At 39.5% G+C, this 15,456-nt stretch overlaps 8 protein-coding genes across 8 annotated transcripts; 3 read left to right on the top strand and 5 right to left on the bottom strand.

The window, feature by feature from the left end:
* Positions 1-492: 492 nt before the first annotated feature.
* Positions 493-1,562, bottom strand: WALSEDRAFT_16539 (terpenoid synthase; the record flags this gene model as incomplete). Its single annotated transcript, XM_006957101.1, has 4 exons — positions 493-947; positions 992-1,091; positions 1,138-1,323; positions 1,389-1,562. 4 exons carry the CDS (start codon positions 1,560-1,562, stop codon positions 493-495), a joined length of 915 nt encoding a protein of 304 aa, XP_006957163.1.
* Positions 1,563-2,131: 569 nt separating this feature from the next.
* Positions 2,132-3,159, top strand: WALSEDRAFT_31742 (NAD(P)-binding protein). Its single transcript, XM_006957111.1, has 2 exons — positions 2,132-2,698; positions 2,749-3,159. The coding sequence occupies exons 1-2, from the start codon at positions 2,162-2,164 to the stop codon at positions 3,061-3,063; spliced, it is 852 nt and encodes a 283-aa protein (XP_006957173.1). The 5' UTR covers positions 2,132-2,161; the 3' UTR covers positions 3,064-3,159.
* A 60-nt stretch (positions 3,160-3,219) lies between these two features.
* On the bottom strand, positions 3,220-4,888 carry WALSEDRAFT_16436 (putative MFS transporter Liz1/Seo1; the record flags this gene model as incomplete). Its single annotated transcript, XM_006957097.1, has 7 exons — positions 3,220-3,449; positions 3,498-3,696; positions 3,741-3,909; positions 3,954-4,345; positions 4,391-4,546; positions 4,594-4,738; positions 4,785-4,888. Coding segments are annotated over 7 exons (1,395 nt in total), but the record flags the coding sequence as incomplete, so codon positions are not given.
* Positions 4,635-7,081, top strand: WALSEDRAFT_59794 (hypothetical protein). Its single transcript, XM_006957112.1, has 2 exons — positions 4,635-5,478; positions 5,532-7,081. Exons 1-2 carry the CDS (start codon positions 5,198-5,200, stop codon positions 5,839-5,841), a joined length of 591 nt encoding a protein of 196 aa, XP_006957174.1. The 5' UTR covers positions 4,635-5,197; the 3' UTR covers positions 5,842-7,081.
* Positions 6,704-7,543, bottom strand: WALSEDRAFT_63143 (hypothetical protein; the record flags this gene model as incomplete). The annotated part of the gene is made up of 5 exons (XM_006957113.1): positions 6,704-6,755; positions 6,806-6,897; positions 6,948-7,030; positions 7,082-7,255; positions 7,303-7,543. The coding sequence occupies 5 exons, from the start codon at positions 7,541-7,543 to the stop codon at positions 6,704-6,706; spliced, it is 642 nt and encodes a 213-aa protein (XP_006957175.1).
* A 241-nt stretch (positions 7,544-7,784) lies between these two features.
* Positions 7,785-9,781, bottom strand: WALSEDRAFT_16555 (cytochrome P450; the record flags this gene model as incomplete). The annotated part of the gene is made up of 8 exons (XM_006957104.1): positions 7,785-8,226; positions 8,274-8,303; positions 8,348-8,517; positions 8,634-8,704; positions 8,753-8,997; positions 9,048-9,199; positions 9,254-9,585; positions 9,631-9,781. 8 exons carry the CDS (start codon positions 9,779-9,781, stop codon positions 7,785-7,787), a joined length of 1,593 nt encoding a protein of 530 aa, XP_006957166.1.
* Positions 9,782-9,907: 126 nt separating this feature from the next.
* On the top strand, positions 9,908-11,975 carry WALSEDRAFT_63145 (cytochrome P450; the record flags this gene model as incomplete). The annotated part of the gene is made up of 13 exons (XM_006957114.1): positions 9,908-10,097; positions 10,141-10,252; positions 10,304-10,369; positions 10,415-10,517; positions 10,563-10,622; positions 10,668-10,753; positions 10,798-10,951; positions 10,996-11,082; positions 11,127-11,188; positions 11,232-11,343; positions 11,392-11,525; positions 11,570-11,677; positions 11,723-11,975. 13 exons carry the CDS (start codon positions 9,908-9,910, stop codon positions 11,973-11,975), a joined length of 1,527 nt encoding a protein of 508 aa, XP_006957176.1.
* Positions 11,976-14,130: 2,155 nt separating this feature from the next.
* WALSEDRAFT_67979 (NAD(P)-binding protein) lies at positions 14,131-15,262 on the bottom strand (the record flags this gene model as incomplete). The annotated part of the gene is made up of 4 exons (XM_006957115.1): positions 14,131-14,530; positions 14,575-14,809; positions 14,864-15,188; positions 15,240-15,262. 4 exons carry the CDS (start codon positions 15,260-15,262, stop codon positions 14,262-14,264), a joined length of 852 nt encoding a protein of 283 aa, XP_006957177.1. The 3' UTR covers positions 14,131-14,261.
* Positions 15,263-15,456: the final 194 nt, after the last annotated feature.

Below are 15,456 nucleotides of genomic sequence, written 5' to 3' on the forward strand. Positions count from 1 at the left end.
CCTAACCTAACCTAACCTAACCTAACCTAACCTAACCTAACCTAACCTAACCTAACACATACTGGGCGATTTCATGTGCACATGTTGTTTGACGTCATAGGTGGTCAATTCCAAATCTCAGCAACGGCGGAAGGTATGACCTTGAGATTAACACAGGCGACTTCTACACCCCCGAAAACCCCAACGGGCCATCTAACACCCCCCGTCACAATTCATGCAAACGCTCGTTTCCGGGCGGTCACCAGTTGTAACCGTAACCTAACCTCTCAGACAGGGAGTGGATCATTGACGTTGCTTTAGGTCAGGAATATTTAGAAGGTTATCTCATCGTCCTTAGATGAAAATTTTCAAGATAGTGCGAATCTTAAATTTAGTTTGGTACCTTTATGTATACACCTCTATATATTGTTTGTTCACCTAATCGCCATTCCATTACATTCGTTTGTCAAGATATCCATAGCAAAAGGAAAAAAAATATGTACAAGTAAACCATTACACTGGAATTGCCAGAGCTGTGTTGACAGCGTCTGTCTTGACTTCTTCGAGTTTATTAGGAGTTGGCTGGGTGACAAACTTGACAGCAAATGGATGGTATCCCTGATTTCTGTCAATATTGATCTTTCTGAACGGAATCGGATTATTAGGATCAACGTCGTACCGTCGTGTCACTTGAGACCACCACGCATTTCCACTTAATGCATATGGTACATTGAGAGTGAATTTGGTAGCATCCTCAGACTTTGAAAGCTCACCGTCTTCGAACACCTTCTTGGCAATTTCAACATATCTGACCTCACATCGGTCGATGTCATTTACAATCTTCTTGATAGCCTCTTCTTTCGTAAATTTGTCATTAACTTGAAGGAGTGTCAAGATGTTATTGCTGGCTGTATCAGTGAGATACTCTTTAGTGTAGCTCATGTAGTCATTGACAAAGGCTATATGTACTAATATGCGTGAGTTTCTTACTTATAACTATTTTAATGCTTACGTCCAGCAACATCTTCTAACTCTTTAATCAATGGATGTTCAAGTTGAGCGTCACTGAGATTAATACCAAGCGTGTATCTTCCATAGCCCCACATAAAGTACTTAGTCTTGTCAATCATTGTCTCAGGCAGCTACATTTTTACTCACGGCACCAACATTTCTTCTTCTTGTCGCAACATATTGATCGTAATTTTCGTAATGAATGTTTCCGTGGGCGTTAAAGTAGTCAACTGTAAGCCTGACAAGTTGCTGGAATGTGTTTGGGTCACTTGTTCTTTTAATGTTGCCCCAAGCTTCAGCAATAGCAAGTTCTGCACGATCATTTGGGTCAGGCTCCTGCGGTTTGTTCAGTGGCCCTGCGCCTTGGAAAATCTAGTACTCACCTTGCTACCTTCAACTAGACCTTTCAAAATCGGTAATAAGTGTAGTTTTTGGTTTCTATCCAAGTCCTCATCAAGACAGAAGAGTAAGGTGACGAATCTTGCCGCCCAGAGCGTGCGCTCTCGGTCACCAAATGGAAAACCTAATGCAGATTGAGCAAAACGGTGACAGGTAAATTTATACTCACACATAGTGGAAAAGTTGCCGAGATTGCTACTTAAAAGATACTCCTTCACATCCTCTTCCTGGAAAGGCCACTTTTCGATAACCCATTGATCATTATCTTGTTGTAATAATTAGCCATCATAGATCAAGCCACTTGTCAGTCCTACCTTTTTCTAATTGTTCCCAGTCAATGTGGTCCCTGGCTAAGGGGAAGTCTTTCCCAAACAAAGATTCAACAGAAGGGCCTTCTGACCAAATTTCGTATGCTTTAGATGTCATTGTTAAATATCAGTAGGGAAAAGGGCGCAAACATTACCATTTTATTTGGATTGTGTATCATCTGCGGCCGCCAGGTAGGACCGAAAATTTTCAAACGTCCAATAAGGCTACTGACAGCATAGTGAAGCTAGATTTATGTACCATTAGAATTGCTGGCATTATAATACATACTTGAGCGCGATTATTATTTTCGAAGGTTCGGAATGTTTAAGATTATAGATAGCGTCCGCATATTACGTGATAGCTGCATACTCCGCTTACACATCCAAAAATAGCGAATCAGCTTCTAAAGCGTCAAACAGCTTACTCGATTCTTGAAAACTTACTATCATCACTCCAATTCATCATGTCAACTCCTCGTGTATGGCTCATTACTGGCACTTCATCTGGTCTCGGAAGAGCACTCGTTGAAACTATCCTTGCAAAGGGAGAAACCGTTGTTGCTACTCTCCGCAAGCCAGAAGTTCTTAAAGACCTCTCTGACAAGTATGACCAATCAAAGCTTCTCGTTCTTAAGCTTGATGTCACGAATAGTCAAGACATTGACGACGTTTTCAGTAAGATAAAGGAAGTCTACAATAGACTTGATGTCATCGTTAATAACGCTGGTAGAGGTATTGTTGGTGAATTTGAAGCTACCACCAAAGAAGACGGCAAGTCACTATTCGATATTAACTTCTGGGGGCCAGTCGAAATTACCAAGAAGGCTATTGAATTCTTCAGATCGGTCAACAAGCCAAGTGGTGGTCGTATTCTTAATATCGCTTCGATGGCTGGATACAACGCTGGTCCAGGTATGGCGATTTACAGTGCAACAAAGCATGCACTCGTAGGCGTCTCAGAATCGATTGCTAGAGAGCTTGATCCAACCTGGAATATCAAGGTGAGTTACTTAATTATTACTATTAGACTTCATTCCTAATCTACATTCAGATAACTACAATTGGACCAGGTGGATTCAGAACTAAGGCTTTAGACAATGTCACCTCTTTGCCACCACACCCAGAATATACTGAACCATCTCTTATCACCAACCTCATCAGACAATATCTCCCAGTAGTCCCACTTCCCGGCGATGCTACAAAGGGAGCTGAGGCCATATATACCATTTCAAATGTGGAAAATCCGCCAGCAAACCTCATTCTTGGTGCCGATGCTAGAGAGCAGGTCCAAGAGAGAATAAACAACCTTACAAAGGAGCTTGAAGCTTACGAGGATTTGTCCGCCTCAACAGCGTACACCGAATAAATACATGTAAATAAATGATTTATTACGAATATTTGTGTTTGTTAAGCACCTTCGTTTCTACGACATCCTTAGACACAGTGATTGTCTTGAATTTACCTCAAACAGAAATATATTATGATAGGAAAGCAAAATGTGTATGTTTCTACAGATTAAATCCTAAGTACCTTCAATAATCTTTGAGCTGCTATCATTTGCGTTGATCTCCTCATCAGAAGTTGTCGTTTCATTTTTATTTTTATTTTTATCCTTATAGATGAACGCTAATGTAATTAAGACCGTAATGATAATAGCGGCATAAAGACAGGCTGTGTAGACAGTCCCTTTGAATGCTCTTGGCATTTCCGTTTGCTTCCACAGCAGCAAAGGCACCCAAGCTTGGAAAACAGCTGCAATGTGTTAGTGACCGGCTCTAGGTGTGTGACTTCAATACTTACTCGCAAAATCATTACCAAATGCAAGAATTATCGCTCTTTCCTCGTTACTTTCCGAACACAGTTCATTTATCCACGCTTGCATCAAGCCGCCCTGACTAATACCGATGCCCACAAGATAGTAAAACGCGATCCGGACGCTTTCGTTGGTGCTATACGTTGGCAGTGCAGCCTGCACAATTGCGACGATCACGGCGAACGACTAAAGGGTGTTATTGTAAGGTCAAATACAATGTGTCAACGTACCGAAGTAAACACTATTGGTATCCAACGATTGCCTTTGAATGCTCCATCAGACAACCAGCCAATTACCCAACTCCAGACGATAAAAATGGCGACTTGACCATTGGGATACAAATTGATCTGTGGCACGGTGTATTTGCTGGTACCATCCTCATTTTTAGCATTGGAAAGCCTTTAATTATATTAATTCGGTCAGTAATGTAGATTGGTACCCACCAGAATGTATACACTTGAAGAAAATCTTGCGTGTTGGAGAAAAATATCATGAGCCAGGGAAGTATCCATACCTTCCAGTTTCCAAATATTTTTACAAGGTGGCTCTTTGTGAACTTTGCAGCACTTTTGCGGTCCTCCAATTCCATGCGTTTTCGCATAATAGCAATATCATATGCAGACCAGATCTTACCAGGTTTGATTTTATCTGGAAAACTAGGATATAGAAGAAATCCGGCCATCGCAATTGGTAGGGATATTATGCCATCTATGATAAACATCCATCGCCATCCGCTACGCTTCATAACACCATCAAGGTTCGTATACGCTGCACTTTGGAGGATGCCACTAAAAATTTGTCCAGAGCCTGCCATACTAATGAATAAAACACCTCGCTATTTGAATTAGAGAAAGTTATAGAAGGAAAGACAATGTCTCACCTTCGCCAGTTCGTCTTTGCGATAAAAATTACCAACGACAAATAGAGCCCCTGGATAAAAAGAGCTTTGAAATAAACCCACAAAGAAGCGAATGATCGAGATATCAGTTGGACTTTTGACTGCACAACAAGCAAACGTAAATACGGAAAACATAACCTGTTATTGGATATGAAATCAGTGCTGTACAGTCACAGTAAACATACCTCGCAAAACGGTAGCCAATAACGAGGTGAAAGTCTCGTAAGTATGAGGTTACTTGGAATTTGACCTATAGCGTAGCCAATTAACCTTGTCGTTAGCATTGTATTGTACTGATTGCCTTGGAAGCCCAGTTCTTCTCGCATTCCACTACAGCCCTGTGAGACATGATCCAAAACAATTTAAGACAATCTACCTGACATATGCGTTCGTGACGTTTGAAGCATCAAGTGTTTCGCAAAAAAAGCCAAGTGAGAGGAGAGAAATGAGGATAACATCCAATTTGAATAAGAATTTCCGCCTGCTTCAAGTCAATATTTTACCCTTTGCTTTAGGAAGATGCTCACTCTCGTGGATCTTTGTCCTGTGACGACAGTGATGAGATAAAAGCAGCCAAAGAGAGCACACTTACGAGACTGTCCCATATATATTTGCTCCAAAAGGTCCTGTTACTGTCTAAGTCCTTACGAATGAAGCTAACATCGTATTCCTCCTCAAACTCAAGGCGTTCACCAACATCGTCCTCAATTTCCTTCATGAGCATCATATGTTTTCCAAACTAAGGATTTATAAACATAACTGTTACGAGATTTGTTGCGACAATTAGTAATGCGTCCGCGAGGGATTGTCGGCCTTAAATACGCTAAGCCTTTTGACTCAGTATTAGTAGAAATGTCAAACGAACACCTAGCCCGCCAAATTGATCTCATTAACTCAAGATTTGCTGTTGAGCAGACACTGGCTAATTACGTCAGGAGGGTGGATGAACGTGCAGCAGTCGAATTGTCAGAATTGTTTACAGAGGACAGTGTCACTCAACTGTATGTGAATGAGAATGGCACAGACGTAGCTTTCAGACCACCCCTGATAGGTAGACAAGGTGTCATTAGGTAAGTAGAGTGTTTATCACAAAACTATAATACCAATAATAACGAAAATTAAGCGCGGTACACAAGCAAATGAACAAGCAATGGAAGGGCAAATGGGGTCACCATTCTACCTCAAACATTCTTATTGATATCGACTTGGAAACTCGCACTGCTAAAATAGATGCTCAATTGGTAGTCCTCAAATCTCTTCAAGCACCACCTCCAGAGAACGTGGAAGAAGGAAGTATCTTGTTCTTGGGTACAGTTGAAAATGTGAATTCCGGCTACTACAAGTCCAGGCTTCGCGAAATCGAGCCAGGGGTCTGGAAATTCTACGAACACGGTGTTGTCCTGGATTTGAGTCCTCATTACACGTTTAAATAATTGTAAATACAGATGCAATCACATTACAAGTCAACATATTCAGTACAAACTACGTATCGGAGCGACATAAATTATGCGGACAACTCACCGTTTCCGTGACGTCGCTTGATTGCGTCAAATTAGGTACGTGACAGGTGTTCTTATCAGAAGTATGGTGTCAGGATAATTAAGCTGATTAATATAAGCGGTTTTAATTGTAGTCACTCGTTAGCTCCGTGTTTTCAGTCAGACAAAAGCTGCAAGTATGCTAAGTGGTTGACTTCTGTGTTATTCTATAGGGAGAAAGGTTTCATTTGGACTGTTGTAAAATTAGATGAGTAATATGTCTATCATTTTCCTTCAGACCACGAAAATGTAATGTAACTCAGGTGAAGTCATTAGCCAAGAACTGGATAGATCTTTACCGAGAATCGTTTATTGCAAACGTCACATTGAAACTTCCGAGTGGATTCTCCGACGGATGAAATTTTAATAATTTGATTACTTGGTATTTACTCTCGAATTGTAAGAGAATTCGAGGAGCTTGGTGGCTATTTCCATCTTTTGAAGCAAGAGAGGCACTTGAAAACTTATAAATATTATACAACTCGAACTATATATACAAATGATCTCATCGTGTCTTTCGTACATCCTTTGGGCCGCTAACAGGTAGCAGAGTGTTTAAGTAAAACCCTCTCTGTTAGAAAAACCTTGCTACACTTACTGCAGATAAAATCGGGCTTCTTTCCGTGTCTATTAACTTCGTGTCGCAATCTGTCGTGCGTTCTTGAAAAATTGACACCACAGTTGTAAGAGCAAGGGTATGAAGGTGTAGGCTTGCAATTATGGGAGTTCATGTGTAACCTGAATGTATATTCCTTCTTCATTTGTCTTCCGCATCCACTGACTGGACAGGTCCAAGGTCTGCCTTTCCCCTTCCTGTAAACTGTTCGTTAGAAACGCATTTAGGTTTATTGTACCCTACGCTTCGATCATGGGGAACTCGGGCGACTTTGGAGGTGTCAAAACGTTCTGGTCGCCGGCGAAGTCATTAAGTGCTGTGTCCAGCTCTGTAGTCTATCAGTGCATCGATTAGACCATGCTGGCCGATAAAGAAAAACACCTACCGTCTGCTCTTTAAAGCCAGACCCATCTAAATAATCCTGTAGTATTTTACTAAAATCTATTGAACTATCCAGTCCTAAATTAGCTTCGCGATATCGTCATCAAATTAGATCATGATAGGAAGTAGTTGCCTCACAAAATAGATTTTCACCAGCAGCTTCATTTGCAGTTGTACTATTGACGTTTAATATATTTTGTGCTAGATTATTACTGTGGTCGCCGGTTGACATAGACTGATGGGGCTGTGTCGATACATTAAAATCCATTGTGGTATCTTTGGCCTCAAATAACGGGCTTGTCGTGCTCGAGGCTATGCATCTGTGAATTGGAAAAATACATTAGAATTAGTTAACGTACATTTTTTCCCATTCAAGCTATCGTTGAGATTTATTTTGATAACCCGCCTGTCAGGAAAATCGAGTGACCTGAGTTCGATATTTTTTGTACTGCAATCACCACTAACAGCACTTGGATTTACATTCTTAGTGTCGTTTTGAGTGAGAATGGGAACTAGTTCAAAATTAAGTTCTTGCGAAACATTGATGCTGACAAGTAACTCGAATTTAAAGAATGTCTCTAGCGGAATTGAAATTGACATTATGTGGAAGAAGAATGAAGAGGTTTAGGAGGACGGTATCTAAATTTAAAGTATTGACTAATTGAATGTAATTGCAACTGCATCGTTCCTAAAATTGCATATCTGACGTGATCGTATGCTATTATAGCCTAAAAAGGCTCATAGAGATCTGTTCTATAGTATCCGACCCTTATCACAGCATTTTGTAAACAACGTTATCAGAAAATTTTCAACGGTGATTAGGAACAGAATATATTATGTGTTACACTGCATTCAAAAGTAAAGGTAAACTAGGTTCGTCTTTTTCATCGGTATGTGGAGACTGGATTGCACCGATTCTCCAAGAAATATTTACGTCCGCTTCTTTGAATTCAAAGGTTTGTATTAAATGTGATAAGATAACTTTCATCTCAAGCAAAGCAAATCTGTATCCTATACACGCTCTAGTTCCACCTAAAAATGTTAAAATTGAGGACCAAACGCCAGGGAGTGATTTGGATTTGTCTTTTTCGCTTTTTTCGACATCGTCCCATCTATCTGGTTTAAACTCTCTGGCATCTTCCCCCCAAACAAATTTACTTCTGTTGGCGGCCGCAAGCCCCATCATTACTGTTGTGCCAGCTTTGAGCGGAATAGCTGAGATATGATGGCCATCTGTCGTGTGAATAGGTCTTGACAGAGGAAGAACCGTGTCCTTGGTTGCGCTGGAAATTTATCAGGGTGTCAGTATATAGGCGGTGAGTATTCTTACATTCTTTCCATTGTGATCAAGGGTGGGAATCTATGTAGGGTTATCTTGGTCTAGTAGGGAAAACAAAGACTCACAATCTTAAAACTTCCTTTATAATCTTTTCCAAATATGGCAAACTTTGGACAACGTCGTGTTCGAAGTTTCCGTCGGCGGCCGATGCGTTCTTGATTTCGGCTCGGAGTTTGTCTTGCGCTTCTTTGTTATTTGATAAAACTTCGAGTATACGAGAGAGTGCACCGGATGTCTATAGGCCTATAAACGTTACAGTAATATTGACAAGCAAACCTACAGTATCATGGGCTGCAAAAACGAGAAGACTAGAAAGTAGGTCAGATGAAACTTTCAGTCATCTAGTAATACTTGCGTTATCATACCGAGTATTTCGTCTCTTTCTAGTCTATTTGAGGCTTTAGCTGAATTATTCGCCTTGACTTTGCAAGGTATTCAAAAGTTGTCTTATTAGGTAGTCAAGTACCCACAGATACTAGTCATTATATCACTTCCGTCGGGAACGCCAGCTTCAAATGAGTCATTCTTAAATGCCTTTGATTTCCTGTCGTAAATCTTCACTGAAGTACCGTATATTAAGTTGACAATACTCTTCATTTTCTTGAGTGATGCAATGGGCAGCTTATCTACAACCCATTTTCTGAAAACACGAGGACCGAGTTTAATGAGAGTTGGAAGAATAGGGATAAAAACGCGAAGTTCGGTAAGAGTTGGACTGTGATTCATGTCAGACTGAAATACCTCGGAAGGTTACTTTAATCTTACATGAGATTACCAGCAGCCTCACCATAAGCATCACCCTCTTGTTCAAATGAATATCCCAATCCACATTGACCAATGGCCTCGAGGGTAACGTGAGAGAAGTGCTCAAGGATGTCTACTTTGACGTCACCTTGAGTACCTACTTCCGCCTCAAGCTTTTTTATGAACTGACGAAAATTTAGGAAGGAATTCGGACTCTATCTACTCACGTTTCCAGCGATTGAATTAAGAATTGGTGCCAGTTCTTTAGTATGACCTGCTGCGAAAACTGGGTTAAGCGTACGACGTTGCTTTCTATGTTGGTGGCCTCTAACACCACTAACACCGGGACCGAATAAGAGCTGAGATAAAGCCAACGACCTGTCCGGTGCTTCGAAAAGTTTCCCATCGTTAAAGAGAATGTGCTGCAAAGCTCTTGGATCGGATACATATAAGCTGGACTCTCCAGCTAGGCCTTTATATTTAAATATATCACCGTATTTATCTACCAGTTGCTCGTGATAAAAGAATCCATTTGGATCGAAGAGCTTAAGCATGTGCCCTAATATTCTATCAAAAAATGAAATATATAGCTACTTCAACATACCAGTAAGCCAGCTATCTGAAGATGGACCATTGATATTCTTAAGAGGTGATTTTGTGTTCACTTTAACTACGAGCCAAATCAAGACAACACCTAGAATTACCCCGCTTCCAACTTTATAATAATTTCCTACTATGTCTGCGATGAAGGTCATATTTATAAAATATCCGTTAAAGTCACGAAATTTGACTTGATGCAGGACATGCTTATGCGGCCGCAAGCCAATGAAACCCGCATTATTTTGAGAAATTTCCTTACGACTCTCTATAATTGAATCATTATGGCTTTTGACTATACGTTAAACTGGACGTACGCCGTGGGAGCAGTTACGTTACTGTTCTTAGTTGTATGCAGACCAAGGGTTAAGCACCTACCACCTGGACCACGGAAGTTGCCTATTATTGGTAATGCGCATCAGCTAATTGGTAAAAACTTGGTTCAGTATCTCGATGGGCTTGCCAAACAGTATGGTGAGTCTAATATTATGTTTGACTGTTCTAAATCTTTTTCCAGGTCCCCTCGTACATTTACAGATCCTCAATCAATCTATAATTGTAGTAAACGATTATCAAACTGCCAAAGATCTTTTTGAGACTAAGCATAAGGTTTATAGTGAGAGGCCATCGTTCGTATGCATCAACACCTAATAATCTCAATTGACCTAATTCTAAATCAGATTCTGGATGGCATCTCAGTTGATGCAAAAGGGTTACATGATGCCTTTTATTTCAAATAATGAAAGGTATGGCATATTTGTGGTGCGCCCATCTTCTAATAAGTTGGTCAGGTTCAAGAAAGTGAGAAAACTTCTCGTCAGTGAACTGAGACCTGTCAAAGTTGCCTCAGCATTCCACAAGATACAGACCTTTGAAGTTCAGAGACTAGTAAAAGTAAGCTTATGTGTTACATTTTATTGGTTTCTAACGGTTTTGTAGACTTTGGTCGATACACCGGCATCATTTAGAGATAACATACAAAGATCTATCACGTCAATCGTAAGGCTTTTAGTAGAAAACTCAGCTTTGCTAATCACTGGCTAGATTATGAGTGGATGTTATGATCTTCCCATCAGATCTGAGGAGTCTGCAAAGGACGCTCGCAAGGTTGCTCAATTGGCTGAGGAGATGTAAGTGAATCTACACGGGTCAGAATTTCTCTAACCTTTACAAGTGTATATGCAATGGAGGCTGGTAATAACATCATTGATGCTCTACCCGTCCTGCGCCATGTCCCCAGACTACCTGACAAGGTATATGCCGAGGATTACTATCAAAGAGCCGACGGCATCTACAAGGGCTTAATGGATAGTGTAAAGGATCGTTTAGTGAGTAGTGCTTATCCTTTTTATAATCTTACGTGTGCTCCCAGCGACAAGGCCAGAAACTTGAAGGAATTGCTAGTAGACTCCTTCAAAGCACTGAAGATCAAGATGTTGACTATCAAGAGCAATACTGGGTGGGTCCCTATTACAGTTTGGTTTGAATCTGACGATAACACAGGCTCTTGGCGCATTTTACCTTGCCGGTTCTGATACTCAATCAGTATTTTCGAGTATCATGATGTATGTCTAAAGACCAGAAGTAAAAAAGCTCTGACGTAATAAGGATGGCCTTGGCCCTTCATCCAGATATTCTCAAAACCGCTCAAGAGGAAGTCGACAGAGTCATTGGACCCGATCGCTTGCCAACCCATGAAGACGAGCTTAATTTACCCTACGTGAGGAATCTTTAATTCCTGGTGGTACACCAATAACCATTTTATCAGCTTAAGGCATTGATCAAGGAAGTATTCAGATGGAGACCAGTTGGACCCATTGGTATACCTCATGCTTCCGGTAGCGATGATCTCCATAACGGCTATCACATTCCAAAAGGATCAATTGTTATTGGAAACATATTGTGAGCAGCTCTTTTACATTGAATTTAAACATAACCAAATCCAGGTCAATGTCAATGGATGAACGACTTTTCAAAGATCCACATCTTCTTAATCCGCAACGCTACATAGACGACCCAGAGCTCCCAGTATTTGTGTTTGGATTTGGAAGACGGTAAGCAAAGCTATGTTTCTGGAGAATATACTTACGTTTTGTCAGCATCTGTCCTGGCCAGCATCTCGCAGAAGCCACACTTCTCTTAGAATTCTCAACAATAATATGGACATTAAATATCGAGCAAGCAAGGGACGAGAAAGGAAAGCCTATACCTATCAATATCGACCATGCAACGGGATTCCTTCCAGGTGGATTGATGAAACCACATCCGTTCGAGATAAGAATCACGCCAAGATCATTAGCGAGGGTGAAATTACTAGATGAAACCTTTGAAAACTTAAATCACGCGGAGTAACGTAGTCAAATTGTACATTCTAACATATATTTTCAAGTGTGCTTGGACTATGCGTATTATGGTCCAACGAACTTTAGTTTTCTGATTAAATGTCGTCCACGATTAATGGTTGTCGGTGCTACAGCCGTGCCCCAAAGAAGTACTCGTAAGCGTATTCTGACACGCTTTCGAGAAGTGAAATTAAGAAGTTATACTGAGCACCTTTGCCAATATGACCACCTGTGATTTCCTGGCGATTAGGAATAACGATGGTGAATACATCTCCTACATCAAAGGCTAATATGATATATCCTAATTTGCATTAATCAGAATTAACCAGAAGTTCAAGAGATGAAAGCGATTTGAAATATATCAAAGCTAATGAGCTGGCATTTCGAAATTTGATACAAATAATTGACTTACTTAGCACAATGATTGGTTTCAATAAGAATTTCACAGCTATACATCAGCTATTGAGCAGGACTCACATAAGTATCGCTGAGAACATTGCCAATCTTTCGCGAAATTTAGAATCATACTTGCAAAGGACATACGTAAATCCGTACTCCAGTAAAAATATAATAAATGAAAACAAAAATTTCGACTCGCTGTAATCATACGACACATTGACTGATCAGATTTCGCTAGAATATGAATACATGATATGAATCAAGTTTCACCCTCTGTATCAATATAGCTTATACACACTCTTTATTTTATTGAAATTTGGACTCAAGGTTACGCTGCAATGAAAAAGAAAATTAGCATCGTGAGACTATCAATTTTTTCTCATTTGCATCCACTCGATACTGTTTTATTAATGGATCTGTTGGATCTTCAGAAATTTGAGAGAATACTGTTTTTCTTATAGAATCAATGTTATCTATTTTTATTTTCATCTGATGTATTTTATTACACGTCTCCAACTTATTATGATTAACAAAAAATTATTCCAATGAATAGAACAAATCATTATACAATCTAATCGCATAAAAGCTTAAGGAAACTAAAGGCAAGTTAAAGTAAACCCGTAGCCTTAAAAGTAGTACCTTTATCATATTCGGTCTGGCTTTCGGCTCCAACAGGTAGTTTTGCTTAGTTAGCCACCAGTCAACCACGTCTATAAATTCATTGTTTATACTATTGACACTATTTAAAGAAGTTTGGCTTACCAAGGCTTCGAACGTTAAAGGTGTGACATTTAGATTCTCAATTAGAATATGATGATTAAGTATTTTGTGACTCTCAGCATTAGTTTGTCATTGTTCCTTGTTGTCTTGAGTTTACGAACAATGAGGAATTTAAAGGTCGATTCTCGGTATCTACAGTTGCAATTCATTGTTTTAGAAAAGATTGATTTACTAACAGCACTAATGATTTTGAGACAAAGAGCGTTTATTATTTCATAAGGCAGTCTCATGTAGGCTAGCTTTAATATCTTGTGTAGATGGGTTGAATATACTCCTATTTTGTAGCAGCTTGAATTGATCCACAGTCATCTTTGCCCCTTCCCTCCTGAAGAAATAGCCTTTCACGTAACGCATGGATTGTTGAAAGAGAGATACAATGGGTTTATAGTTACCACGATCGTTCTTCAAAGAAATTCCCTAATTCTGCAGCATTGTAAAATGCGATATCCTTCTCTATAAGTCGACATATAACTTTTTCAGGCTGCCGAAGGTTGTCTGAAGTGAAACAGTTTAATATAGTTTGACTTCTGACTATGTCAGTATAGGTACTTGTTTTGTATTTTGGCTCTTTCTCACTTTTGACTAACTCATTCGAGAAGGTTGAACCCCTTGCTGAAAACACAATAAAGCTGCATATAAATGAATCGATGATGAATTTGTTCATTTAGCTTATCAAATTACACAACTATACCAACGACTCGCAGAAGTGAATACATCATACGTTGCTCATTTTTTACACGTATTATTCCAACAATTTCAATCAATTTATACTTTTCAAAGATAGCTACTTATTATTCGTGGTTGTGGGAAAGCTGTTAAGCGTGATGTGTGCGTCCTTTTCATTGAATACGCTCTTTATCATGGCGTTTCTAGGGTCACGTTGCTCTCTGTGGTAGAAGCTATAGTAAATGAATACGTTGTGTTCTTGCTGAGTCCTTATTCTACCTTTTCAATGCGTGTTATATCACTTATCAAATTTTATTCTACGCCTTTTTAATCTGTTCTCATTGAATCATTCCTCATATATGGAACACTACTTCATCAGCATTTGCACCTAATCTAACTTAATTCCAAATTTACAACTAGCAAAAAAATTAGAGGAAAAAAGTAAGACATTTTATTCAAGTCCTGGTGCTAATGTACGATAATCTGGTCTGTCCGGGTGTCTGTCAGTTACTAATCTCCAACCACCATCAATCCTGATGTCTTGACCATTCATCATTCCATTTTCAATTAGGAATAAAACTGTTCCAGCAATTTCGTCATGTTCTATGGCTCTAGCTGGAAATGATGATGACCTTTCCAACTCACTTAAGAAGTACGGAAAAACGGGTCCAGTTATATTAGAATTTATTATGGATGGTGATATACTATTAACCCGAATACCTTTTGATTTTTAGCAAACATCACTATTAACGATTCTTACATACCACTTTCACCAAGAAAATCACTCATTGTTCTAGTAATACCTAAAACTGCACTTTTCGTTGGTCCATAACCAAGATTTCTTGCATAACAATCATGGCCAGAAACTGAAGCGAAATTAATTATTGCACCTCTTTCTTCTTTAGTTTTGAAAAACCCTTTTGACGCATACTTGAGGGGCTCATGTCTTTCATTAATGGCATCTGCAACAACCGCATTTAGAATATACGTTCCGAGTGTCTGTTTTAGTGCGCTTAGACTTCAAGGTGCTTATATTTATTATAGAAAACCCACATTAACATTTAGTGCGTTTCTAAAGTTTGGAATAGAATCTGAAACTATGGGTGACCATGGCTGTCTTACAGCAATGCCTGCACAATGAACAGCGCCTACTAACTTCTTTTCAAAAGCGTTAGATGCAGCTTTAACGGCTTTCTTTGTTGAATCTTCATCAGTAATATCAGCTTGTATATAGAGTGCTCGATCCTTGCTAATTTGTTGAGCAAGTGGAATTGCAACTTCAGCTTTGACTATGTCAAATAGTACGACATATCCATCCTTCTCCAGAATAGCTTTAGCAACGGCTTTACCACAACCACCTACACCACCAGTAACTATGCTGTAAATCTGTATCAGTTGATAATTTGTAAGTTAAAACATTAATACTCACAATGTGTTTGAATGAATTTGCATCTTTGATTCTGTTCTGAAGTTATTAAACTGACATGCCAACAGTAAGTTCCAAGCTATTTATACCTTAATGAAATGTTATCACAAGAACAGTCCGAGTAAAGTGGAAGTCCTATAGATCTTGTTGGTTACATGGACAGTCCGAGGATAGTGGAAGTTCTGTATTTCTCTAAATAAGAATCATCCCCTTATAAAAT

This window comes from Wallemia mellicola (genome assembly GCF_000263375.1).
Source record: "Wallemia mellicola CBS 633.66 unplaced genomic scaffold WALSEscaffold_5, whole genome shotgun sequence".
Taxonomy (NCBI): Eukaryota; Fungi; Basidiomycota; class Wallemiomycetes; order Wallemiales; family Wallemiaceae; genus Wallemia; species Wallemia mellicola.